Genomic DNA, 27,034 nt, shown 5'->3' with positions numbered 1-27,034 from the left:
CCTCCCGAAAACCGCGCATCCGGTGAAGCAACCGCTGGTGAAAGTTCGGTATGTCGCTGATGAGGACCACTTCTCATTTCACTCGAAACACTAACTTTGGTGCATCCTTCATCCAGGGCAGACGCCGTGGCAAAATTAGTCGGTTTCTAAGGAAGCTTAAGAATGCGACTAAAAAGGTTTCTGTGAGTCGACAAGGATCCCGAGTTTCCTGGAACAAGGCTCATGTGACATGTGATCGTATAAAAGCACTCGAAGGATTCACACAGCCGCAACCCTGTTCTTCAGAATGTCGACGGTGAAAGCGCCTCATCGATTCAGGTAGGTCACCTTTTACCTGCTGCTCTCTCTCTCTCTAAATTTTAATCGTCGCTCAGGTTCGGGATGCTCCCCCTGGTGCAGAACAAGGCGCCGATCTCCAATCGGCGCTTCAGAACGCCGAAGAGGCTGTAAAACTCATGAAGCCACTTTCGGGACACGTGACATCGGGAGCATCCACCGTCCAAAATGCATCAGCGGGTCTCGAGGCTGCATATAATTTCCAGGATACATATCTTCAACCCCTCAGGATATTCGACAGTATTATCGGGACGCTCGCGGAGGTATGGACCATGTCTCTCGATCGGAACCGAACTAACCCCGTTCCATAGGTACATCCATATGCAAAGATGGCACTGGGCGTGTTGTCCTGGGCCGCAAAAGTATGTTTGGTTTTGCTCTTATTCGCATCTTTATCTTAGCATGCATATAGGTAATTCTCGCTCAAGCGGATTGCGATACAGCGATACTCGGCCTTCTCCAGAAGTTGGGTGACGTTTACGCCTTCATTACAGAAGACAAGAGGCTTCACCAGATTTCGTCAATGCACACTATCCTTGGAAAAATTTCTGAGCAGACCCTTGAATGTGCCAATTTTATCAGAGATTATTCGAAGACTAAGAACTTTTGTGGGTCTTTGCAAGTCACTGCGCTTTTCACAGTCTCAATGTCCTACTATTATCGTAGGGAGTAGAGCCGGAAAGAACATAGGCCGGGAAACAGATGGTGCAATTCGAGGGTATGGCGGAATGTTGGATAAGCTGATGGACAACTTCCAGAAACAAGTCACTCGCGATGTAGCCATCTATGTCCATCGTACAGGTAAGGGTTTGTACGTGGTTCTGAATCGACGTCTATTCATGCGTCTCCAGGCGAAACACTAGATCTAAGCGGTATGACGTATGCGGATGGAGCGGGACGAGATACTGGGAAACAATGCCTGCCAGGGACGCGCACGGAAATTATCTCTGAGATCACAGACTGGGTCAACAGCACCGGAGACAATGTTCAGCGCGTGCTCTGGCTATCTGGCCCCGCAGGGAAGGGCAAGTCGGCCATTGCCCACACGATTGCTAACTGGTTCAACGATGTGGGAGGGCTCGGTTCATGTTACTGCTTCGATCACCAGCGAGATGCCGACCGTCGTCATGAAAAGATTTTCTCTACGATCGCGCGCGACCTAGCCGACCGTGATCCGGAGATGAGACGAGCATTGGCAGAGACAGTTAAAGATACCAATTCGCTCAAGACTACAGTAGATATCGTCCAGCAGTGGGACGAGCTACTCATGAAACCACTGGGGAAGCCCTCGGGGTCATTTGTAAGACCTGTCGTCATCATAATAGACGCACTGGACGAGAGCGGTGGAGTCGAGACACGGCTCCGCATTCTCCGCATTCTTGCGGGCAAACTAGGTGTTCAACGAATCACTGAACTCCCAGCCAACTTCCGGATTATCGTCACCTCTCGCCCGCTTCGCGACATTCAGAATGCGTTTGCAGGCGTTCAATACGTTCGAAGGATTTCCATGGATGACATTTCACCAGAAGTCGCGGAACGTGATATCTACGCTTACGTGTCGAAGAAGCTGGAGGGACTTTCGCATTTTGGGAGCAAAGAGTTTACAGTGCTCGCCAAGAAAGCTGACGGTCTTTTCGAGTGGGCACGTCTTGCTTGCGAATCCATCGAAGAACCCCCTGCTGGCTTATCTTCCAATCAGTCCTTTAATGTTATGGTGTCCCGCGATCCTGTCGAACGGGAGCACTTGTTGTACGATATGTATGACTTCATTCTGACGGAGATCATGCGAAAGGATAGACATACAAACCCCGAGTTTCAGCAAACAAGGCTAGCGACATTTCGTTCCGTGATGGGACAAATTCTCGGCACAGTTGAACCCCTCCCTCTGAATTCCCTGAATGCCATGCGGAGCCATTTTCTAGATGAAAGCGAGCGTCACAAAGTGGAGGTCATAGTAGAACATATGGGATCCCTCCTCAGCGGCACCACCAACTCATCTACCCCAATCAGACCCCTTCATGCCTCCTTCCGCGATTTCCTCACAGACCCTAAATGCAGCGGAGAGTTCTTCGTCGACGTGTCGAAGGTACAACGCGACCTTGCTTTCGCATCACTTCGAGTGATGGAACATGGACTTTCCTTCAATATCTGCGACCTAAAATCATCGTATCTCCCCAACTCTGAAGATCCCGGTTTGCGAGAACGAGTTAAAAAATGCATCCCCCCACATCTATCCTATGCCTGCCGATTCTGGCCTGTCCACGTACAAACAACTCACTTCGATCCAAACCTCGCCAAAGAAATCAAATCATTCTTTGACCATGAGCGGCTGTTCTTCTGGCTTGAGGTACTCGGCCTTATGGATGCGCTCAGCGGCGCAGTCCCCGCCCTTCCGCTTATTGCCAAGTGGTTGAAGGTGAGCGCATAGCTATTGAGCGTCAGATAACATACTCACGCGCAACTGCAATCGCAGGGTGACACCGGATACGAAGATGCCTCATCCGCTGCAATGGACGTGCAGAGATTTATCCAAGTCTTCGGCGGCCTCATCTTGCACAGCACACCTCATCTCTATGTATCAGCACTGCCATTCTCGCCTCTCAACTCTGCCCTATCCAGAACGTTTTCTGCACGGTTTCCCAACTCTCTTCGTGTGGCATCTGGACGTGATATCAACTGGACGGCTGTTCAGACTGTGATCAGCGGGCACACTGCTACAGTTAGGTCAGTCTCGTTCTCGCCGGATGGGACTCGCATTGCGACTGGATCAGATGATCGCACTGTGCGGCTGTGGGATGCAGCGACTGGGCAGCCAGTGGGCGAGCCCTTGCTGGGGCACACTTCTTTCGTTACCTCAGTCTCATTCTCGCCGGATGGGACACGCATCGTGTCTGGCTCGAGAGATGAGACTGTCCGGTTGTGGGATGTAGCAACGCGGCAGCCCATTGGTGAACCCTTATTGGGGCACACTGAAGCAGTTTTATCGGTGTCGTTCTCGCCGAACGGAACTCGCATCGTGACAGGTTCGGCGGATAATACCATCCGGCTGTGGAATGCAGCAACGCGGCAGCCAGTTGGTGAATCCTTACAGGGGCACACTGGTGAAGTTAATTCAGTGTCATTCTCGCAGGATGGGACACGCATCGTGTCTGGCTCTGGCGATGAGACTGTCCGGCTGTGGGAAGTAGCAACGGGGCAGCAAGTTGGTGAGCCCTTGAAAGGGCACACTTCTTCGGTCACATCAGTCACGTTTTCTCGGGATGGGACTCGCATCGCATCTGGTTCGTTCGATAACACCGTCTGGCTATGGGATGCTGCGACAGGGAAGCCTGTCTGTGAGCCCTTGAAGGGGCACGCTGATTGGGTTAGGTCAGTTTCGTTCTCGCCGGACGGAAGTCGCATCGTGACAGGTTCGGACGATCAGACTGTCCGGCTGTGGGATACAGCAACAGGGCAGCCAGTCGGTGAGCCCTTTGTGGGGCACACTGGTTATGTCTACTCAGTCGCGTTCTCTCCGGATGGCACTCGTATCGCGACTGGTTCTGCGGATAACACTGTCCGACTGTGGGATGCATCTACAGGGCAGCCAGTTGGTGAGCCCTTGCCAGGGCACACTAATTCTATTATTTCAGTTTCGCTATCGCCAGATGGGACCCGCTTCGCGACTGGTTCTAGTGATGGCACTGTGCGGCTGTTGGATGCAGCGACAGGTCAACCAGTCGGTGAGCCCTTACTGGGGCACACTGATGACGTCAACTCAGTCTCGTTCTCTCCGGATGGAACTCGCATCGTGTCCGGCTCGGGCGATAAGACTGTCCGGCTGTGGGATGTGGCGACGCGGCAGCCAGTCGGTGAGCCTTTGGAGGGGCACACTGATTCGGTCAGATCAGTCTTGTTCTCGCGGGATGGGACTCGCATCGTTTCTTGTTCAGACGATAAGACTGTCCGACTGTGGGATGCTGCGACGGGGCAGCCAATTGGGCAGCCCTTGCGGGGGCACACTGATTGGGTCAACTCAGTCTCGTTCTCGCGGGATGGGACTCGCATCGTTTCTGGTTCGGACGATAAGACTATCCGGCTGTGGGATGCAGGAACGGGGCAGCCAGTCGGTGAGCCCTTACTGGGGCACACTGATCGGGTCACGTCAGTCTCGTTCTCGCTAGATGGGACTCGCATCGTTTCTAGTTCTGGGGATAAGACTATCCGGCTGTGGGATGTGGCGACGGGGAAGCCGGTCGCTGAGCCCTTCGAAGGGCACACTGATTGGGTCAGATCAGTCTCGTTCTCGCGGGATGGGACTCGCATCGTTTCTTGTTCAGACGATAAGACTGTCCGACTGTGGGATGCTGCGACGGGGCAGCCAATTGGGCAGCCCTTGCGGGGGCACGCTAATTGGGTCAACTCAGTCTCATTCTCGTTGGATGGGACTCGCATCATTTCGTGTTCAAATGATGGGACTGTCCGGGTCTGGTATGCAGCGATTGGGAAGTCATTGCAGGATCACGCCGAAGAAGAATGTTCAGCATCCTCCCCGCATGGCAGTTGCATCTCACATCCAACAGCGGCCATCCCCACACCCAACACTGCAAACGATGACTTCATTTCCTTCTCGTTAAACTCGACTCATCCACTGCACGACACTGTTGAGCTACTCGCGGGCACCCCTCATGATGACCACACGTTTTTTCTGGGAGACGATGGATGGGTGTTAGGACCAAATCATCAGCTCTTATTCTGGGTACCACCCGCTTCACAAGAGGCATTTAGATATAATCCTCGGACCGCATTAGTGATTGGGAGAGGATGTATTGAGCTTGATTTGAGTCGCATGGCACATGGGACACGCTGGCAGCACTGCTACGAGGAGTAAGTCTCCGACCTTTACCGTTTCTCGCAGTTAATCAATTTGGTCCTTGTAGCTCTTGATCTTGTTCCGGTAAATTGATTTGCGGAGATGCCAGAGACATCGTCGAGTACGATATCGAGTGAATCCGTCATCTACTGTATGTATATGTAGCATTGCATTCGAATTTGGGGTAGTTTGAGCGAACCGCGTGTTAGAAAGGTGATTGGGTGACACGTTTTTGAGAGCATGAAATGATCGTAAAGCAACAAATAAAGTAAAGTGATCAGAGATGCGGTCGAGCGAAACGACTGGAGAGAATGCGCCTCCTAAAGCGGATTGGAGAAATATAAGAAGATTGCGGCAGCAGCGGGAGCGTGTTTGGATATTGCGGGGTGCGGACATACCAGATGAACCTAGTATGACAATTAATCAACTCTCCGATGATTGGTTGGTGAAAATGATGACTAGATAACAGGAAGAGGACTGGGATAAGAAATTGATTCAAATTGCATCTTGTCTGCATCCAATCCGAATTTGATTCGGGCAAGTAGGAGACTCCTTGCATTCATTTGAGTTGCAGTCTAGACGTCAAAGAAAGATGTCGTGGGAAGCGATAGACATGTACTCCCGCAAGCGTCCCTTTATAACACATTCTTAACAACCTGAACATAGTAGTGAAGGCTCCCTCCCTTATCTCTGCAAATTCTCTTTCCATAGGGAAGCAACTCCTCTGTATAGAACGATGAGTCTCGTCTTCCCACGGTTTTCAGTTCTGACTCAATGACCGTTCCGCAGATTCCTACCACATCGTCGCCACCTCTAAACCGCTCTCCATAAGCACAGCCTACAACTGTCAGACATCGTTCCCTGCCATAATGTGAGTGTACACTCATGATCTCCAGTATACCCTTACATTTCTCGGCGCCCATAAGCATCGCCCATCACCCTATCTCCTTCCACTCCCATCGTTCAAAGCTTCTATACCCTACATATTATCCTGGTGCCTGTTCGTGCAGCGAACTTCTTTCCGCTGTGTCAGTAGGTTTTCTCAGCGCAAGCCAGTAGTCGGTGCTATCAGCAACGACGACAACCCGATGAATCTTTCGATCGTCCTTCACACACTCCGGAGAGCACGAGAGTGGTCAGTTGTGTCATCTTTTGTGAAGTATTCGTCACTTAGTGATTGTAAACTTCAATGATTTCGCTCCTGACACAGTTTCCTTCGTTGAATTCAGGTCAACTCATCCCTAGGACAACTTCTGACCCTTGTATGAATGATGTGCAAGCTAATCATAAACTTCGCGGACGTCCTCCGTTATATTCACAAGTGCGTTTCGCCGTTGACCGCATGTATGTGTCTCACCATGTGAGCCTTTTGTGAGCTGAGTGCCCCTTGTGATATATCTTATCTTGTGATTATCGGTTCAGACATTCACGAGATGGCGCATCCATTGACTCTTTTTGCTTCGAGGGCGAATGAAGTACGGGGAACTGTGCTTTGAGAGCCGCGTATTCGTATTCTCAACAGCCGAGTCTATTTTCTTTTCTCAGGCCTACTATGTTTTCATAAGATCATGTCCGCATATCCTATTATTTCTAGTGTAAGATAGAATGCATACAATACTAAAAACAGACGCTGCATGCGTGAGCTCGCCCTGCGCTGTGAATCACCATCTGTCACCTTCATCCACTCCTCGTGCACGACCCAAAAAACTTTTACCCCGCACCTGAGCGGAAAGGTAAAAGTCGTTACGATGCTCTTAGGTCGTTATTCAACGGGTTATCTCGTCGAGGTTTGAAATTCACATCAGTAAGCGCCATCAACGTCATCGTCATCGTAGACATTCTGCTTCGACTTGCGTCACCATCAACGAGGAACGAGCACGAAGTAATTCGCCACGTTGCTTTCAGTTGCACTAACAATAGTTTTTGGAGTGTTTCTCACCAGTGTAGAAAATATGGCCACACTATGCATTAAAAGCGCATGCGCCACTCGTGTTAGACCGATGCGTGCAGTGGCGATAAGAAATCCGTACGCACAAGTTGTGTAATTGGGCCATGATCATTCGAGAGCTGGTGTGACGAATCGATAGCATCCGGGTGAACGAAGTATGGTTATACATGTCGGTCTGCTGGGATAGATGAGCTCAATATGACGTGCAGATCACTCGAAAAGTGACGGGGACGTACATTGGCTTTGTTTCATGTAACCGTCTGCAATTGCCATAAGTGACTCAACGCCTGCCGAAATGATGCTTAGGCGCCACGCTGAATGCAGGAACGAAATATTACACTTGATTTCGTTGAGAAGGATCCAGGTGTCCTATAAGCATACACCTATAGGTGCGGATGGAGGCTTCTGAGTTTAAGTGGGGGCGGGTAAGGCGACGAGGGAGGTTGTTGTTGAGTCATATAGCTGTACAAGTCGTCATCAGAGACAAATGTTCATCCTGGAGATGTAGCAATACCTTGACAATGAGCACGGCGATGGCGTGAACAGTAGCTTCTCGACTCTCGAATGACAGCAGCTATGTCAGAGAAGATAATTTGCTGCACGGATGAGGATGAAGTAAGTTGCCTTGCAACGATAGATAAAACATACCCAGTCCAACCAGATCTCATCGACGAATGCCTTCCATCTGCTTTTCGGCAAACAGGACTACCAAGAACCACAATGCATAAGAGGCAAAATCAGGAGGGGAGGAAGAAAATGTGATTAGAGACTTCAGCATGCAGGTCACTCCATCGTAATTAATAGGACAATTCGAAAGAAAACACGTACCATAGGAATAATGCATTTTCACCCTCACTACTCACACGGAATCCGTCCAGTACAGCGCAGCCGGACGTGTACACCCTCCTCCGTCCAATTCCACTATGCCGATGAGTAGTGGGTTCTTTTTTGACTCGTTCATGATGCAGTGTTGGGGTTGAGGAGGAGAGAAATGGTCGAGGATATGGAATTCCATCTGGAAGAGAATTGATCTCAGGCAGTGTATGAGGCGGCTGAGAAGTCGGTAGTGGAGGATGAGTGGTATTGAAAACGGCACGAGGGACTCGGGGGGAGCGCTGTATAACAATTATGCAAATGGTCACATAATCTTCTAGCATGAAAAACTGATGGCGCACCTCTTAAGGAAAGATCATCCTCCTTCCTGAGGCCCTGACTTCTTGGGATGCCGTGGTATTGCATTCGGCATGAGTCAACTGACATGTACAATACTATTTGACACTGATCTCAGAAGGGAGGTCTTCTCCCATGACGGTGTTGTTGTAGTTATTCAGGCCCTGCCGGGCCCCGGCGCTTTCTGCCGGCACTTGCCAAGGGTCAAAAAAGTCAACATCAAATTTGTCAAACGCGTAGAGCATCAAGGTCAAGATCAAAATATTGTAGTAACGCGAAAATCTAAGCTCAAGACAAGTTCGAAAAAACGATTTGTCCGGTACGGTCCCTAAGTTATCATATTCAAGATACAACTAGTACTTACTACTGTTGCAGTCCACCGCGTCGTTTGAAGTTGCAGCATGATGCTATCATATGTAATGATTATCCGAATCCTATTAGTTGCGTCCACACTGCACAGATCAGCTGAATTGACTCAGTCACTTAACGCTGTTGAAATGTTCTGCACTGGTCCATGAGTCAACTTCCCTACCAGTCTTTATGTAAGTCGTTCCTTCGACTTCCTTGCGTTTCCCGAAGTTCCGTAGCGCCCACCCAATATAACCTAGCGCCTGAAGTCAATACAGCAGCAAATATTATTGCCTCGAGGCTTGCGGTCAAGGGTATGGCCTGTTCGAGTTGTGTATTTAAATGGCATGGGGCCCACCCTTTCTCCAACTTCTTGTCGCACCCTACCTCATTCAAATTTCAGACTGACTATCAGCCTAAACTATTCACCATGAACAACAAACAATTGAGGGACTCGAGGTCAGTTCCTCCTCCTCCAGACATCGAGACATGCAATGAAACAAACGCTGCTGAACGGCTGGTACGTGGCTGATGTTCATCAAGTTGAAATGCTGACTCTCGTCGATGCATCCTTTGTCTAGGGTCGACCCCGTGGCAAAATCTGTCGGTTTCTGGGGAAGGTTACGAATGGTGTAATGAAAAAAATTTCTGTGAGTCGAAATCAATACTGAGTGTACTGGGATAAGGCTGATATCGTGCACAAGCGCTCGAACTTGAAGGATTCACGCAGCCGCGACCCTATTCCCCCAAATGTCGATCGTGATGGTGCCTTATCGATTCCGAATATCGAAGTAGGTCACATTTCAGTTTATGCACTCTTCATAAATTTTGTTGGTCCCGCAGGTTCAGGATGGTCCCTCTGGTGCAGAACAAGATCCTCAATTGGCACTTCAGACCGCCAGAGAGGGTGTCAAAGAGATGAATCTACTGTCAGGACCTGTGACATCTGCAGCATCTACCGCCCAAGACGCACCAGCGGATCTCGAGGCTGCATATAATGTCGAGGACACATATCTTAGACCTCTCAAGATATTCGACAGTGTTATTGAGAAGCTTGCGGATGTATGAGCCCATGCCTGTCAGTTGGAAACGAACTGATCCCTTTGCATAGGTGCACCCTTACGCAAAGGTGGTACTGGGCCTACTGTCTTCTGCATCCAAAGTACGTATCGTTTCATTCCGAGTTCAATCTCCTGCTCAGCCGTCATGCATGCAGATAGTTCTCGCACAAACAGATCGTGACCAAGGGATACTCCGACTCCTCGAGAAGTTAGGTCAAATCTACGATTTCATGATGCAAGACAAGACTCTTGGCGGAATTCCGTCGATGCAGGGTATCGTCGGGCGAATAGTTCAGCAGACTCTCGAGTGCTCCCAGTTCATCAAAGATTATTCCGCAACCAAAGAATTCTGTGAGAAATCCACGAATTATTCTGCTTTGCTCATTCGCTCATTATCAATCTCTACTGTTATAGGGAAGAGACTCGGGAAAAATGTTATCTCGGAAACAGATAATACGATTCAACAATACATCAATGTGTTGGATGCGCTCATGCAAAGCTTCCGGGACCAAGTTACTCGCGATGTTGAGATATTTGTCCACCGTACAGGTAAGGGTTGCACGTGCTTCTGATTCAACATCTATTCATACGTCTTCAGGTGACACATTGGATCTCAGCGGTATGGCGTATGCAGAAGGCGCAGGACTAGATACTGGAAAACAATGCCTACCAGGGACGCGCACGGAAATCATATCCGAGATTATGAACTGGGTCAACAGCACCGGAGACGATGTTCAACGTGTGCTCTGGCTATCTGGCCCCGCAGGGAAGGGCAAGTCGGCCATCGCCCACACGATTGCTAACTGGTTCAATGATGTGGGAGGGCTCGGTTCATGTTACTGCTTCGATCACCAGCGAGATGCTGACCGTCGTCATGAAAAGATTTTTTCTACAATCGCACGCGACCTGGCTGACCGTGATCCGGAGATGAGACAAGCATTGGCAGAGGCAGTTAAAGATGCGAGTTCGCTCAAGACTACAGCGGATATCGTCCAGCAGTGGGACAAACTACTCATGAAACCACTGGGGAAGCCCTCAGGGTCAATTGTAAGACCTGTCGTCATCGTGATAGACGCACTGGACGAGAGCGGTGCGATCGAGACACGGCTCCGCCTTCTCCAAATTCTTGCGGGCAAACTAGGTATTCAACGAATCACGGAACTCCCAGCCAACTTCCGGATTATTGTCACTTCTCGCCCGCTTCGCGACATCGAAACTGAGCTTTCAGGTGCTCAGCATATCCGACGGATGTCCATGGACGACATTTCATCAGCCACCGCAGAGCGCGACATCCGCACTTACGTATCGAAGGAGTTGGCAGGGGTCTCGCATTTCGGGGACAAAGAATTCACAACCCTCGCTGAAAAAGCTGATGGGCTTTTCGAGTGGGCGCGTCTCGCCTGCAGATACATCAAAGAGCCTCTTCTCGGATCGTCACCAATCGCTTGCTTCGACACTGTTGTGTCACGTGATCCTGCTGAGAGAAGCATGCTGTTGTATGAGATGTATGTCCTCATCTTGACACAGATCGTGCCCAAGGGTATGTCTGCGAGTTTCCAGCATCCACAGAAACTGCGTTCGACGGGGCTTGCGAGCTTTCACTCAGTGATGGGTCAAATACTGGGTACAGTTGAACCCATTCCTTTGGTTTCCCTAAACGCCATGAGACGCTACTTTCCAGACGAACGTGACCGTTACGAAGTGGACGTCGTAGTAAAAGGCCTGGGACCCCTCCTCAGCGGCACCACAGATTCATCCATTCCCATCCGACCCCTTCATGCCTCCTTCCGCGATTTCCTTACAGACCGTGAATGCAGTGGAGAGTTCTTCGTCGACGTGTCGAAGGTACAACGCGACCTTGCTTTCGCATCACTTCGAGTGATGGAACACGGACTTTCCTTCAATATCTGCGACCTAAAATCATCGTATCTTCCCAACTCTGAAGATCCCGGTTTGCGAGAACGAGTTAAAAAATGCATCCCCCCACATCTATCCTATGCCTGCCGATTCTGGCCTGTCCACGTACAAACAACTCACTTCGATCCAGACCTTGCCAAAGAAATCAAATCATTCTTTGACCATGAGCGGCTGTTCTTCTGGCTTGAGGTACTCAGCCTTATGGATGCGGTCAGCGGCGCAGTCCCCGCCCTTCCGCTTATTGCCAAATGGTTGAAGGTGAGCGCATAGTTATTGAGCGTCAGATAACATACTCACTCGCAACCGCAATCGCAACCGCAGGGTGACACCGGATACGAAGATACCTCATCCGCTGCAATGGACGTGCAGAGATTTATCCAAGTCTTCGGCGGCCTCATCTTGCACAGCACACCTCATCTCTATGTATCAGCACTGCCATTCTCGCCTCTCAACTCTGCCCTATCCAGAACGTTTTCTGCACGGTTTCCCAACTCTCTTCGTGTGGCATCTGGACGTGATATCAACTGGACGGCTGTTCAGACTGTGATCACCGGGCACACTGATTGGATCAACTCAGTCTCGTTCTCGCCGGATGGGATGCGCATTGCGACTGGATCGGAGGATTGTACTGTGCGGCTGTGGGATGCAGCGACTGGGCAGCCAGTAGGCGAGCCCTTGCTGGGGCACACTTCCTCAGTTACCTCAATCTCATTCTCCCCGGATGGGACACGCATTGTGTCTGGCTCGAGAGATGAGACTGTCCGGTTGTGGGATGTAGCATTACGGCAGCCCATTGGTGAACCCTTACTGGGGCACACTGACGCAGTTTTATCGGTCTCGTTCTCGCCGAACGGAACTCGCATCGTGACAGGTTCGGCGGATAATACTATCCGGCTGTGGAATGCAGCAACGCGGCAGCCAGTTGGTGAACCCTTACAGGGGCACACTGGTGAAGTTAGTTCAGTGTCGTTCTCGCAGGATGGGACCCGCATCGTGTCTGGCTCTGACGATTGGACTGTCCGGCGGTGGGAAGTAGCAACGGGGCAGCCAGTTGGTGAGCCCTTGGAAGGGCACACTTCTTCGGTCACATCAGTCACGTTTTCTCGGGATGGGACTCGCATCGCATCTGGTTCGTACGATCACACTGTCTGGCTATGGGATGCTGCGACAGGGAAGCCTGCCTGTGAGCCCTTGAAGGGGCACGCTGCTATGGTTGGGTCAGTTTCGTTCTCGCCGGACGGAAGTCGCATCGTGACAGGTTCGGAAGATCAGACTGTCCGGCTGTGGGATACAGCAACAGGGCAGCCAGTCGGTGAGCCCTTTGTGGGGCACACTGCTGATGTCAACTCAGTCGCGTTCTCTCCGGATGGTACTCGTATCGCGACTGGTTCTATGGATAACACTGTCCGACTGTGGGATGCATCTACAGGGCAGCCAGTTGGTGAGCCCTTGCCAGGGCACACTAATTCTATTATTTCAGTTTCGCTATCGCCAGATGGGACCCGCTTCGCGACTGGTTCTAGTGATGGCACTGTGCGGCTGTTGGATGCAGCGACAGGTCAACCAGTCGGTGAGCCCTTACTGGGGCACACTAAGCAGGTCAACTCAATCTCGTTCTCTCCGAATGGAACTCGTATCGTGTCCGGCTCGGGCGATAAGACTGTCCGGCTGTGGGATGTGGCGACGGGGCAGCCGGTCGGCGAACCCTTGGAAGGGCACACTGATAGGGTCAGATCAGTCTCGTTCTCGCGGGATGGGACTCGCATTGTTTCCGGTTCGGACGACCAGACTGTCCGGCTGTGGGATGCAGGAACGGGGCAGCCAGTTGGTGAGCCCTTGGAGGGGCACACTCATTGGGTCGAGTCAGTCTCGTTCTCGCGGGATGGGACTCGCATCGTTTCTGGTTCGGACGATAAGACAGTCCGGCTGTGGGACGTAGCGACGGGACAGCCAGTTGGTGAGCCCTTGGAAGGGCACACTGGGCCGGTCAACTCAGTATCGTTCTCACCGGATGGGTCCCGCATCGTTTCTGGTTCGGACGATAGGACTGTCCGGCTGTGGGATGCAGGAACGAGGCAGCCGGTCGCTGAGCCCTTCGAAGGGCACACTGATTGGGTCAGATCAGTCTCGTTCTCGCGGGATGGGACTCGCATCGTTTCTTGTTCAGACGATAAGACTGTCCGACTGTGGGATGCTGCGACGGGGCAGCCAATTGGGCAGCCCTTGCGGGGGCACGCTAATTGGGTCAACTCAGTCTCATTCTCGTTGGATGGGACTCGCATCATTTCGTGTTCAAATGATGGGACTGTCCGGGTCTGGTATGCAGCGATTGGGAGGTCATTGCAGGACCACGCCGAAGAAGACTGTTCAGCACCCTCTCCACATGGCAGTTGCATCTCAGATCCAACAACGGCCATCCCCACACCCAACTCTGCGAACGACAACTTCATTTCCTTCTCATCAAACTCGACTCATGCATTGCGCGACACTGCTGAGCTACTCGTGGCCACCCCTCATGGCGACCACACGTTTTTGCCAGGAGACGATGGATGGGTGTTAGGACCAAATCGTCAGCTCTTATTCTGGGTACCATTTGCTTCACGAGAGGCATTTAAATATAATCCTCGGACCGCATTAGTGATTGGGAGAGGATGTATTGAGCTTGATTTGAGTCGCATGGCACATGGGACACGCTGGCAGCACTGCTACGAGGAGTAAGTCTCCGACCTTTACCGTTTCTCGCAGTTAATCAATTTGGTCCTTGTAGCTCTTGATCTTGTTCCGGTAAATTGATTTGCGGAGATGCCAGAGACATTGTCGAGTACGATATCGAGTGAATCCGTCATCTACTGTATGTATATGTAGCATTGCATTCGAATTTGGGGTAGTTTGAGCGAACCGCGTGTTAGAAAGGTGATTGGGTGACACGTTTTTGAGAGCACAAAATGATCGTAGGGTAAGGAATAAAGTGATCAGAGATGCGGTCGAGCGAAACGATTGGAGAGAATGCGCCTCCTAAAGTGGATTGGAGAAATAGAGCAAGATTGCTGCAGCAGCAGGGGCGTGGATGGATATTGCGGGGGTCGTTTCGATTCGGTTGCACACAGCACACGGGTTTAAATGTTAAGAACTGGGTCAATGGGAAGGAACGTGTACATTACAACATGTGTATGGTAACAGGAATACGATGAGAGTGGTGCATACAAGGATATGCGACGCGTGCGCGTGAGGCGTGGAAGAACATGTGGAAATTGAAGAACAAATGCAAATAAGGAAATGGACGAGTTCCTGGGGCAAGCAAAGCAACAAGCAATACGAAAGATGTAAGGTGACAATCGACTCGTCCGTCTCCGATGATTGGTTGGTGAGAATGATGACAGGAAGAGGACTTGGATGCATGTCTGCATCCAATCCGAATTTGATTCGGGCAAGTCTGCATGGGTAGGACTGTAATGGCTTATTTCCTAGTGAAGTCATAGAAGGACGCCAGAGGAGCTCGTCACTTTCCCACGACATGTACACGTGTTTACCACACCCATATCTAGATAAGTTTCATTTTCTGTCCTTCACAATCTTGACTCAATGATCGTTTTAGGGTTCCTGCCACATCGTCCCTACCTCTAACCGCTCTCCATCAGCACAGAATACAACTGGGAGGCACTCAGACATCGTTTCTTGCCACAATGTGCTCGAGTGTACACCCGTAATCTCCATTTACTTCCTTATGTCTCTCGCCGCCCATCAGCATCGCCCATTACCCTATCTCCTGCCACCACTCCCATCGTTCAAAGTCTGAGCTCTACACATCATCCTGGTACCTGTTCGTGCAGCGCAAGCATGTAGTTAGTACTGTCAACAACAACAACGACCCGATGAATCTTTCGATCGTCCTTCACAAACTCCGGGGAGCACGAGAGTGGCCAATTGTGTTATCTCTTGTGAAGTATTCGTCACTTACTGATTGTAAAATTTAATGACCTCGCTCCTGGTACAGTTTTCTTTGTCAAATTCAGCTCACTTCATCCCTAGGATAATTTCTGATCCTTGTATGAATAATATGCAAACCAATCATAAACTTGATGGACGTCCTGCGTTAGATTTGCAAGTGCGTTTCTCCATTGACCGCATGTATGTGTCTCGCCATGTGAGCATTTAGGGAGCTGAGAGTGCCCCTTGTGATATATATCTTATATTGTGATTATCGGTTCAGACGTTCATGAGATGGCGCGTACATCGCATAGGTATGCCTGTTTTGCTTCGAGGGCGAATGAAGTAAGGGGGACTGGTATGATGGCGTCGATGGATACTTGGTGTTATGAGATGGTTTGATGGCCCGAGAGTGTTTTTGACATGCATGACATGTTCATCATGTTATGGTGTGAACTGCCTGCGCCTCAGGCCTCAGATGCGGCACATGTGCACCTAGTTCTTTACACCATACGCAATGTCGTCCAGCAAGGATCTATTATTTACCACTAAGCAAGATCTAAAGCGTATATACGATACATCACAATCTATCCTTCAGAACGTTAAATATCCAATCAGTCGACCGTGCACGTCTACGCTGTCTAATATCCTCTAAGCTAAATCTACTATAGCAAGTACATTCCTTCCTGCTTGACCTCGCTTCCTGTAACAGATTCTACCCAAGTAGCCGTCGAATGCCAGTTTCACATTCCACGTCATCCTCAAAGACGAGGGAAACGACTCTTTCGCTTCTACCTCTTTGATATCGACCCCTGGCCCAACGATGCCCGAACAGGGCTTATCCATACTGCTAGCGTCGACAGTAAATCCGTAGAATTCTGTTCCGTCCCTTTCGTTATGGAGAACGCAGATGCCACGCGCGTGCCCGTCAAATGACGTAGTAAACTTCATGGTGTTAGCATAACCCGGAACGGAAAAAAGCTGCTCGGTGGAAAGAGATATATTCCCTAATTTCTCCCCTGGCAGAGGAGGGGATAGAGTTACTCGGTGAGCAAAGTACTTCGTCAGATTAAGTCTCATGCAATGGGTAAGGAATTTGATCTGGGTTTGCCCTGTGACGACGTTGGTCATGGAGTCGCATAAAAGCGAAACGCGTTCGATATCAAGATAGCAATGTCCTTCGTGTGTGAGTTGAAGAGTAGGTGAGGATGCGGTGGTAATTCCCCCCGATGGGAGAGCGAATGCCTGAATGATCGCACGACAGTTTCCTCCTTCGTCGAGCTGGCTGACGATAGTGAGAGGGGTAAACATTGCAAGAATGTGGGTTTCAGTCGCAATGAGACGCTTCAGGTACGTCTCCTGCATGCAAGTTGTAGCGAAATTAGGGTCCTATATTTCATAATGAGGGATGTGTACGACGCCCAAGTGTTTAATACATACAATGATAGAGCTCGGTGGTGGAAAGCGGTACAGGACGCGGGTGTGGGTATCCACTGCCAAATTCAAAGTACCAGTCAGATGATCGCTCATGCACAGCAATCGCTTCCCAGCAGAGAGCTGCGACATTCCCATTCCGATTACATCGCCAGGAATCACCATGGAGGATTCCAACAATGGGCCATCAGAAGAGAAACGAACGGAGAGCAGTTTACTACCAAAATTTCGTTCGATATCTAAATGCGATAGATGGCGGCAACTTACTGTGAGAACGACGGACTGCTGCGAGCGCTTTCCATCACGATAGCGTGCATGATACATCCTCCGTCCGCTGCCTCAGAAGTCGCGCTTTTGAACGATAGTATCTGAGCGCCATCAGCATGATATACGACGTGGCGCAGCCCGCGCTCCAGATCGTAGCACAGGATGTCGGGACCGCTGATGTGCGGGATGACGAGCCATAAGCCAGCCACCACTTCCCAATGGTCTCCTTGCAAAGCTGACCACTCGGGCTCAAACCAAGTCGCCTTGGAAGTTATCGTTAGAGCTTGCTTGTTCCACTTGACGCCAACTTGAGTGCTTTTGACGAGGGTGTTTTCCAAGAACTCGCGAGACTGAGAGTCGAGTGGTCCGAGGGGACGAGGAAGTTTTGCACGCTTGTACGCATCGTGCCATATAGCCGTGTGGAATGTCAAGTCGCGAAGGCCTTTGCACACCTATACCGATCATTACAAGTATGTTCAATGTGAAGGGATATGATAAGCAAACGACGAGCAAGGATTTCTCACCAGTCGAAGGCAGATGATTTCGCGGACGGAAAGAAAGCACAGGACACGGTACAAAGCGTCATGTGGAAGACTTGTCAGCGTCATGGTCGGTGCTCAAAGGTATGTTACCAGCGCCAAGTCCACGGCATGATGATGTGGCGCAGCGCGCAGAGGGAAGCGAACAAGTGCCTATTCGCTAGTTGTGGTATTCATAGAGTATGGCTTTCGTCAATGCGTGTGAGCACCAAGTTCGAAATTCAAGCTCAAGCGGCAATCTCCGGATGAGGTCTTGTAACGAAAGATGTAAGCGAGAATACTAGTACTGGGCGCGGACATACCAAATCTGATTGTCCTAGTGTAACAATGGACTCGTCCTCCTTGGAACATCTCCATCTCCAATGATTGGTTAGTGGAGATGACGACTTGAAAGGACTGGGATGCAGTTGCAGGAATCCGCTTGGCCTCTGCATATGCTTGTCTGCATCCAACCCAAATTTCCGTCATGCAACTAGGAGACTCTTTGCGGTTAGAGAGTGTCAACAACGGTTGGAGGGTGTGGCCGGTGAGCATGTCACATGGATAAGCACTGCTGAGACTAATTTTGTCACAATCATCCATCTAGTAAAGCCGATCCACCATCAGAGGAATGCAAGGGATGCTCAATTCTAAAACGTCGAGTTCAGTGCGTTTCATTTGACGTTATATATGTAGTAACAACATTGATTACCGACGCTTACTGCCAGTTGTTACGGTATTCCCAGGGCCAGAAGCTGGCCGTCGCTCAGCAAGTTGCGAACCACACGTTATCATTGTTGATCAACGTTCAACGTTTCGAAACGACTGTGATCAACATGCAGCGACAACGACAGGACAACTCACATTGAATGCTGTTCTAAACGGTACACTGGCCATAGCTAGGCACAATCAGGAGGCTTATAAGCAGATTTTCTCTCCAGACAATCAAGATCTCGAGGACAATGATCACGACCGACAACTCGCAATATTTCCATAGGATGGGCGCAGGCTTTCGCGCTATCTCCTTCATTACATCTGAACCTGTTCCTCGTGGCCCCTACCGCCAGTGGCAAAAGTACCAAGAGTTCTTCGACTTACATTGAGTTGGCCTGATCGTGATTTTCGTCATGCTGGACTTGGTTCTGGAACCGGCAGGGAAGGTGTTGTCTGTCACTGTCAGCGTGGTAGTTCATTAATCATTAATCATTGCCGACTCTGAGAATGTTAACCAGTACTATTGGTTACCACTTGCTCGTGCACACCACATTTCGTGCAGTCACATAATTGTAACGGAAAGTCACGGTGTAGTCACACTGGCCGATTTCGCAGTTCGCTCGACACGCTGTGGATTAGACATCTACACAATGTATATACGAGTGTATGTAGTAATCTAATTGAATATGTATTGCGGATTGCCGGAGTAATATGAACTGTGACTATTAGGATGCCCAGACAGCAATGGCTGTGATACGACAGGGGTGGTTGTTGAGAGTACAGCGGGGAGAGTCAACAACCGGAATCCGCTCAGGAACTGACCCTCCGATCCCTTCAATATTTCGGTATTCAGTATTAAGGGGGCCATCAGCCAAAACAAAGGATGGAGGAAATAGAATCGCCAGCTGCCGAAACACATTCAATTATCGTGACCAGCTCTAAATGATCACTGTGGATACGATAGCGTTCTCGGTTGTGTTTTGAGAAGATAAATTTTGAATTGTCTCCCTTTCGGCCACCTCCCATCTGACACCCCTTCTCGTCAACATTCCAGTTGTGTTCTGGTGGAATTCCCTCATGCTTCTCATCCATGATCTTACGCATATCAAAATACTCCGTGATTGTTGCCTTGTTGAAATTTTGCGCGCGTTTCGGATCCAGGCCTCGGGGTTTCGCAGCGATGATTTCTACATGACGAGAAAGGAAGCGGCGGACCCAGTTCCGGCCAGGGTAAACTTTCACCATCTCCAGTATTTGAGCGCGGAGTTTTCGAGGATGTAAAGGGGTTGCTGAATTCGAGTTATGGTGGCACCAGTCCACCAGTACTCTTTCTTGGGATTCGTTGAGGAACGAGCGTCGAGTATGGTGTTTGCCTGCCGCACGATCTCGCACAGTTTGTGGGGGTACCTGAAGGAAAATTGAGTTGCAACAAAATTGTTGAGGGAGTGCTTACATTGTGAGCTATGGCAGCACTGCGAAAACTGGCATGAACACCGGTCAAGGTATCACGGATGGCAGCCTGAATGCGAGCTTCTTTGGTGGGATCTCGGGGACCTTTCTGCTTCCCACCGACTCGAGTGCGCGCCATCCGTGCAGCGAGTAGACGCGTTGCCACTAACGCGTTGAGTTAAAACTCCGCTGCGGCAGCGGACGGCAGGTGACAATGGAAGTGACAAAAGCCTTTGTCACAACCAAACATTTATCTCTCTTGTTTCTTGTCCAAATGCATCTGTCTAAGCTCGTAAGACGTTCTTGTGTATTATTATTTAAAATAGATGTAGTAGTTTGAACATTTTGTAGTAGGAAAAGTGTTGTTTTTGAGGGATGCACGAAATGTGGTGTGCACGAGCAAGTGGTAACCAATAGTATGTTTGACCGGGAGACAGGTCTCTGTCAGGCCTTTTTCCGGCCTCGGAACTAATTTACAGAGCCGAAATGAAACTGTTTACTACATAAATAACGTCAAATGAAACGAACTGAACTCGACGTTTTAGAATTGAGCATCCCTGCAGTCGAAATTCAAATGCCTATCGCTTAGCGCTCATACGGCACTGCAACAAACATTGCCTCGAGGCGTTAATGGCCTGTTATTTTACACGTGGGACTCTTAAGGTATTGACCGATAGTCTTACTTCACTTCAACTGTTATTCACAATGACTCGGAGAAAAGGCAATTCGTCGAGGGTTTCGACTCAACAAACCCACACATCTAGCGAAGGAACAGCTCGTGAAAGTTCGGTACGTGGTTTTTGAGGGTCACTTGATTCACTCCACTTCAAACACTGATATCGATGAATTTTTCATCTAGCACCGACCCCGTGGCAGAGTCGGTCGGTTTCTGCAGAAGGTTAAGGGCGGGGTGAACAGCTTGAGAACCTCTGTGAGTCCACGAGGATGCGTAATGAGTGTCCTGGAATACGACTAAGAGTGGCATGAGCGCTCGAAGAATTCCCGCAGCCACAGCCCTGTTCCCCAGAATGGACGTGCTTCATCGACTTCGGTAGGTTCTCATACTTGCCCTCCAGTTTCTGCGCTCTCTCTAAATTTTGGTGGTCGTGCACGTTCAGGCGGCTCCGTCTCGTGTGCAAGTGGAGGCTGATGCCCAATCGGCTCGAGAGGCTGTAGAGGACATGCATTCACTTCCGGGACATGCGACAACCGTGGTTTCTCTGTTTCAGGGAGCACGAGAGGATCTCGATACTGCGGACAAGTTCCAGGACACTTATCTCGAACCCTTCAAGGTATTCGACGATGTTATCGGGAAGATCGCAGATGTATGGGCCCTCCTCTCGATCAGAATCGAACTAATCCCGTTCCACAGGTACATCCATATGCAAAGATGGCACTGGGCGTGTTGTCTAGCGCAAGCGAATCGCGACAAAGCGGTACGCGAACTTTTCAAGAAGTTAGGTGAAGTTTACAGCTTCATAATGCAAGACGAGATGCTTGGCCAGATCTCGTCGATACACGCTATCCTTGGAAAGATTTCTCATCAGACCCGTGAATGCGCCCATTTTATCAAAAATTATTCAAAGACCAAGAACTTTTGTAAGTCTAAACATTATCACAGGGAGCAGACTTGGAAAGGATGTCCTCTCGGAAACGGACGACACGATTAAAAAGTACAATGACGTGTTCGAGGGACTCATGCAAAACTTCCGGGACCAGGTTGCTCGCCACGTAGCCACAGGCTTCCACGACATAGGCATACACGTCCACCGTACGGGTGAGGGTTTGGACGTCCTTGCGACTTGACATATATTCATATTTTTTCAGAAGAAACATTGGACCTCAGCGGTATGACTTATGCAGAGGGCGCCGGACTAGACACCAAGAAACAATGCCTTGAAGGGACGCGCACAGAAATCCTTTCCCAGATTATGGAATGGTTCAACAGCACTGGGGACAACGTTCCACGCGTGCCTTGGCTATCTGGCCCTGCAGGCAAGGGCAAATCGGCCATCGTCCACACCATTGCGAACTGGTTCGAAGATGTGGGAGCACTTGGTTGGTGTTACTCTTTTGACCGCCAAGGAGAAGCAGATCGTCGCCATGAAAAGATCTTTTCCACGGTCGCGCGCGACCTGGCTGACCGTGATCCGGAGATGAGGCGGGCATTGGCAAATGTAGTTCAGGCCGCGAGTTCGCTCAAGAAGACGGCGGATATCATCCAGCAGTGGCAGAAGCTTCTTATCGAACCACTGGAGAAGTCATCTGGGTCAACTGGGGAGCCCATCGTGATCGTGATCGATGCACTGGATGAGAGCGGTGGAGTAGAGACACGAAGAGACCTCCTGCGTATTCTAGCTGGCAAACACCACAACCCCGCTGTTCCCAAAATCGCAGACCTCTCTGGCAACTTCCGCTTCATCATTACCTCTCGCCCGCTTGATTATATCAAAGACAAGTTTTGTGGTGTTCAGCATATTCGACAGATATCAATGGATGATATTCCACGAGCAGATGCAGAGCGCGACATCCGTGCTTACGTATCCAAGGAGTGGAAGGGCTGGATTTCCAGGATAGAGAGGTCGCAGTCCTCGCTGAGAAAGCTGATGACTTTTCGAGTGGGCGCGTCTCGCTTGCGGATACATCAAAGAGTGCCATGCTGGGCTATCTCCAATAGAGTGCTACCAGGCTGTGGTGTCACGCGATCCTGCTGAGATAAGCCCAGTATTGCACGACATGTATCGCCTCATTTTAAAAGATATCATGCCCGGGGATATATCTCCTCATTCGCAGAAACTGCGTTCGACTGCGTTAGCGAGATTTCACTCAGCGATGGGACAAATACTAGGCGCAGCTGAACCCCTTCGTTTAGCTTCCCTGAACGCCATGAGGTACCATTTTCCAAAGCAAGAGGACGATTTCGACGTGAAGCTTATGGTAAAATACATGGGCTCCCTTCTCAGCGGCACCACCGTCTCAGATTCCCCAATCCGACTCCTTCACGCATCCTTGCATGACTTCTTGACGGACGAACGATCCAGTGGAGGGTTTTTCATCGACCTGTCAAAGGCGCAACGCAATCTTGCATTCGCATCACTTCGAGTGATGGAACACGGTCTTCGCTTCAATATCTGCAATTTCAAGTCGTCGTATCTACCTAATAATGAAGATCCCGGGCTGCAAGAACGAGTCCAAAAATACATCTCCCCACATCTATCATATTCCTCTCGATTTTGGACGTCGCACGTACGAACCACATCCTTCGACAAGGAGCTCGCGAAAGAAGTGAAATTGTTTTTCGACCACGAGCGGCTGTTTTTCTGGCTCGAGTCACTTACCCTGATCAATGCGCTCAGCGGTGCAAGTCCTGCCCTTCCGCCCGTTATCCAGTGGCTGAAGGCGAGCACACTGCTACTGGGTGTCAAATACAGGGCTCATGCGCAACCGCAGGGCCATTCCGAATTCAAAGATGTCTCATCCACGTACAGAGGTTCATCCAAGTCTTCGGTGGCTTGATTTTACACAGCACGCCACATCTGTATGTATCAGCAGTCCCATACTTGCCTGCCAATTCTCCGCTATCGAGAAAGTTTTCTGCACGGTTCCCAAATACTCTTCGTGTGGCATCTGGACGTGATATGAGTTGGCCAGCTGTTCAGACCGTGCTAAGGGGGCACACCGGTTGGATTTCCTCGGTCTCGTTCTCGCCGGACGCCACTCACATTGTACTGGTTCTTGGGATTACACTGTTCGGCTGTGGGATGCAGGGACGGGGGAGCCAGTTGGTGAGCCCTTGCGGGGGCACACTCGTTCAGTGAACTCGGTCTCGTTCTAGCCGGACGGCAGTCGCATCGTCTCTGGTTCAAAGGATTACACTGTTCGGCTGTGGGATGCAGGGACGGGGGAGCCAGTTGGTGAGCCCTTGCGGGGGCACACTCGTTCAGTGAACTCGGTCTCGTTCTAGCCGGACGGCAGTCGCATCGTTACTGGTTCTTGGGATTACATTATTCGGCTGTGGGATGCAGTAATGCGGCAGCCGTTGCAACAGTCCGCTCTGTCAGATCCTTACGAATTATTAGATGAATATCACACGATTGAGGCCGCCGCTACCATGACATTGAACTCTTCGAACAATCACTTAATTCGCTTCTCGCCCAACTCCACTCATGCGCTGCGCAATGCTCCTGAATTAACAGAGGGAGCATCCCATGACGACCGCAGTTCGACCTACTTTTTGCTGAATTGTCGCAGTGGATGGATGGTAGGACCCAAACATCGGCTGTTGTTCTGGGTACCACCTGCTTCTCGACACCTATTTTATAACCCTCAGACTGCATTAGTGATACCCAGGGGAGGTCCTGAGCTTGATTTGAGCCGTATGGCACATGGACAACACTGGCAAAATTGCCGAGAGGGGTGAGTCTCTTCAAAGCCCTTTCCCTTCCTCGCACTTGCTAAAATTTACACTTGCAGACCTTAGTACCGACGATGATCGCAGCAATGGATCGATCATGGAGATTTCTGATATAATTTAGATGTGACCGGATGTACGCTGAATCATACTACGTATTCAACTCTATACTCAGCATCCAGTTCCAGTTTAGGAGCGAACGACTTGAGCTGACTGTGTGGCACTCATGGTGTTCGTGCTAGTTTGTGAGAGCACGTAACGACGGACAAGGCATGCGATTCCATCAGAGATGCGGTTACGCGTGCGCCGTGGATTGCGTGAAAGTGATGCATAGCATCGGTGCTTTCTTATGGCGGACTGAGAAGCTGAACAGAAGGACATTGTTGTTGCAGTCATCTTTGGTTGTTCAAGTTCCCGTTGCACCTAGTACATTCAAAGTGGGCTAAAAATAGGGTGGGACAATATATGTAGTTCATTGCTATACAGTACAACATGTAATCGCGATATCCACGACGACGGTCAGGACTAGAGCACTATGGAAAACCATGCTTGTAAGGATGATGTGAGTTGTGAGGTATGAACAAACAGCTGTGGGGAAAAGGTGTCGGGCAAGAGTAAGCGAACGGAGGATGAAATTGAAGCAATGCGAAGAGTAGGAGCAAAGATGAGCCGTTCCGGCACGATAGATGTCAGAGGATGGTGTTGGATGCAGGTGCACCAGGGTGTCACAACGAGCGTATCAGTCAAGGAGTTCTTCAATAGTCGATTTTTGGAGACTCCACAAAAGTCTAGGGACTGCAGTCGAGTTCCATAAGTCTGTATTGAACTCGCGATAAATGAGTGACGATATGAATCTTTGCATATGAGACTAGGAGAAGCAGACTGCGACTCACGAAGCTGTTGAGAGGGAGTTCATAATACAGTTACTACGCACGTCTTCAACACATAGGTCCGGAGTCCTTGATTGCAAATCGTAGTTATTAGATCGTGAATATTATCGACCATGTTCGTGGCCCATTACATCCTCTCCAAAGCAAAAATAGGTGGGCTCAGCGTAGCGGTGTCTTCAATTCCGCTCCAGAGGTGTGAACATCTTGCATGGAAGCGATCGATCGTGGTTCGTCAAATATTATGTAAGTTTCCTAATTGAACGCGACTGCCATCAAACAGTTGTAATGCGCGCTGTGGCAAGCCTGCACATCGTCGTAAGTCTGACTGTCTGAGCACTCAGTACTCAGTACTCAGTCTTATGGTCATTTTTGTGATAATATAAATCACTCGCTTCAGCTCACACGCGCTGTGCACGCATGAAGTTATCGTATTTGTATTCCAATATCTCAGACGCCACATTATCGACGATAACCAGATTCCGCACCTTGAAACCCCATATTCAATAGTCAATCCTTCGCCGTTCTCAGATATCATCAGCTATGTAGTATGGACTGCAAAACGTTGCGAGTGCAGTTTGATGGACACTCATACCTAATAATCTTAACCACTCGCGCGCTCATAAGTGATCGTATGTGTATTTCGATATCACGGATGCCATGTTATTGATGATGACCAGATTCTAGACCTCGAAACCCCCCAATACCCCAAATACCCCAATACCAACCAGTCTATCACCGAAATCGAAGACCAGAGCGTTATCGACTTTATAACCGGGCGCTCAGGCTGGCAGCAGTTGAAAACAACGTCGCGTGAGATCTTAGGCTTGGAAAGCTTGATACGCGGTATAAATCATCATCATCAGCAACTCTCCGAAAAGATGAATAAGATCACCCAGGGACTAGTATCGGTTCTCTGACGCTCGCCAACTGAATTTCTATCCCTTATTTTTCAGCACTGTCTCCCGAAGATTGCCGGGACTTGTCACTTGTCGCTCCCGTTAAAACTCAAAGCTCCCATGATATTGACCAGAATGTCGATGGTGGATGGTTGTTGCTACGGGCACACCCAGTCTGTGGTGCAGATTGTACGTGGAAGTCGACGACAGAGACTGGCAGCGGGCAGCTTCCTGATGTGACTCATGGCTCAAGCAGTTGCGTGGACTCCACCTCTCGTTAGCAAAATGGTCCGACAGTCATTCTCCTGAACTTCAAAACCTTCTCCGCCCTTACATGAAACAAATTTCGTCTCTCTCTACCTTTTTTGTCCACTTCGCCGAGACACCCGAACTTTTGCTAACAGACCTCCCAGCGCTTGGGGAGCTGACCATATTCTTGAATAATCCTTGTACCAGCTATTTGAGAATATACGTCGCGACTTCCATTAACCATGCTGGCTCGCAGCAATACTGCAATCGTTCAACCTCCCGCGCTATTATTTCGGTTCCATATGGGCCCACCTGACAGATGTCGAGATTGGTCTAGTATCCGAACCGTTTGTGGTCCTTCAAGTACTCCAGCTATATCCCGACCTCTCATTAACATTCTGCGCTAGATTCCAGCGAACACAAGCTCATGCATCGCAAAATTCAATTCTTACGGATCCGTTATACTCCCTCTTCGAGCAGATGCCACGATCACACACCCTTATCTGGCCCACTCAATGCTCTATCGCTCCCACATTTGTGCGTGCTCGAAGTTTGCCGCGGTTATAGTCACCGTATCACATGGCCTGCAATGAAGGCACTGTTGGCACGGTCAAAGTGTCCTCTGGAACCAAGATTTTTGGCAGTTA

The 27,034-nt window shown here is 49.9% G+C and overlaps 2 protein-coding genes across 2 annotated transcripts; one reads left to right on the top strand and one right to left on the bottom strand.

The window, feature by feature from the left end:
* Window positions 1-16,157: 16,157 nt before the first annotated feature.
* Window positions 16,158-18,050, bottom strand: DFJ58DRAFT_917358 (uncharacterized protein). Its single transcript, XM_041395524.1, has 4 exons — window positions 17,785-18,050; window positions 17,261-17,712; window positions 17,000-17,210; window positions 16,158-16,948 (listed from the first exon to the last, which is right to left on the bottom strand). The coding sequence occupies exons 1-4, from the start codon at window positions 17,866-17,868 to the stop codon at window positions 16,211-16,213; spliced, it is 1,485 nt and encodes a 494-aa protein (XP_041237657.1). The 5' UTR covers window positions 17,869-18,050; the 3' UTR covers window positions 16,158-16,210.
* Window positions 18,051-20,610: 2,560 nt separating this feature from the next.
* DFJ58DRAFT_145428 (uncharacterized protein) lies at window positions 20,611-21,574 on the top strand. The gene is made up of 6 exons (XM_041378872.1): window positions 20,611-20,730; window positions 20,801-20,872; window positions 20,930-20,992; window positions 21,060-21,266; window positions 21,314-21,540; window positions 21,563-21,574. Exons 1-5 carry the CDS (start codon window positions 20,647-20,649, stop codon window positions 21,404-21,406), a joined length of 519 nt encoding a protein of 172 aa, XP_041237656.1. The 5' UTR covers window positions 20,611-20,646; the 3' UTR covers window positions 21,407-21,540; window positions 21,563-21,574.
* Window positions 21,575-27,034: the final 5,460 nt, after the last annotated feature.

Source organism: Suillus subalutaceus (assembly GCF_016647625.1).
Source record: "Suillus subalutaceus strain FC151 chromosome Unknown DFJ58scaffold_172, whole genome shotgun sequence".
Classification (NCBI taxonomy): domain Eukaryota; kingdom Fungi; phylum Basidiomycota; class Agaricomycetes; order Boletales; family Suillaceae; genus Suillus; species Suillus subalutaceus.
The sequence above is the reverse complement of the archived record's forward strand: the minus strand, read 5'-3'. Positions and strand labels throughout refer to the sequence as shown.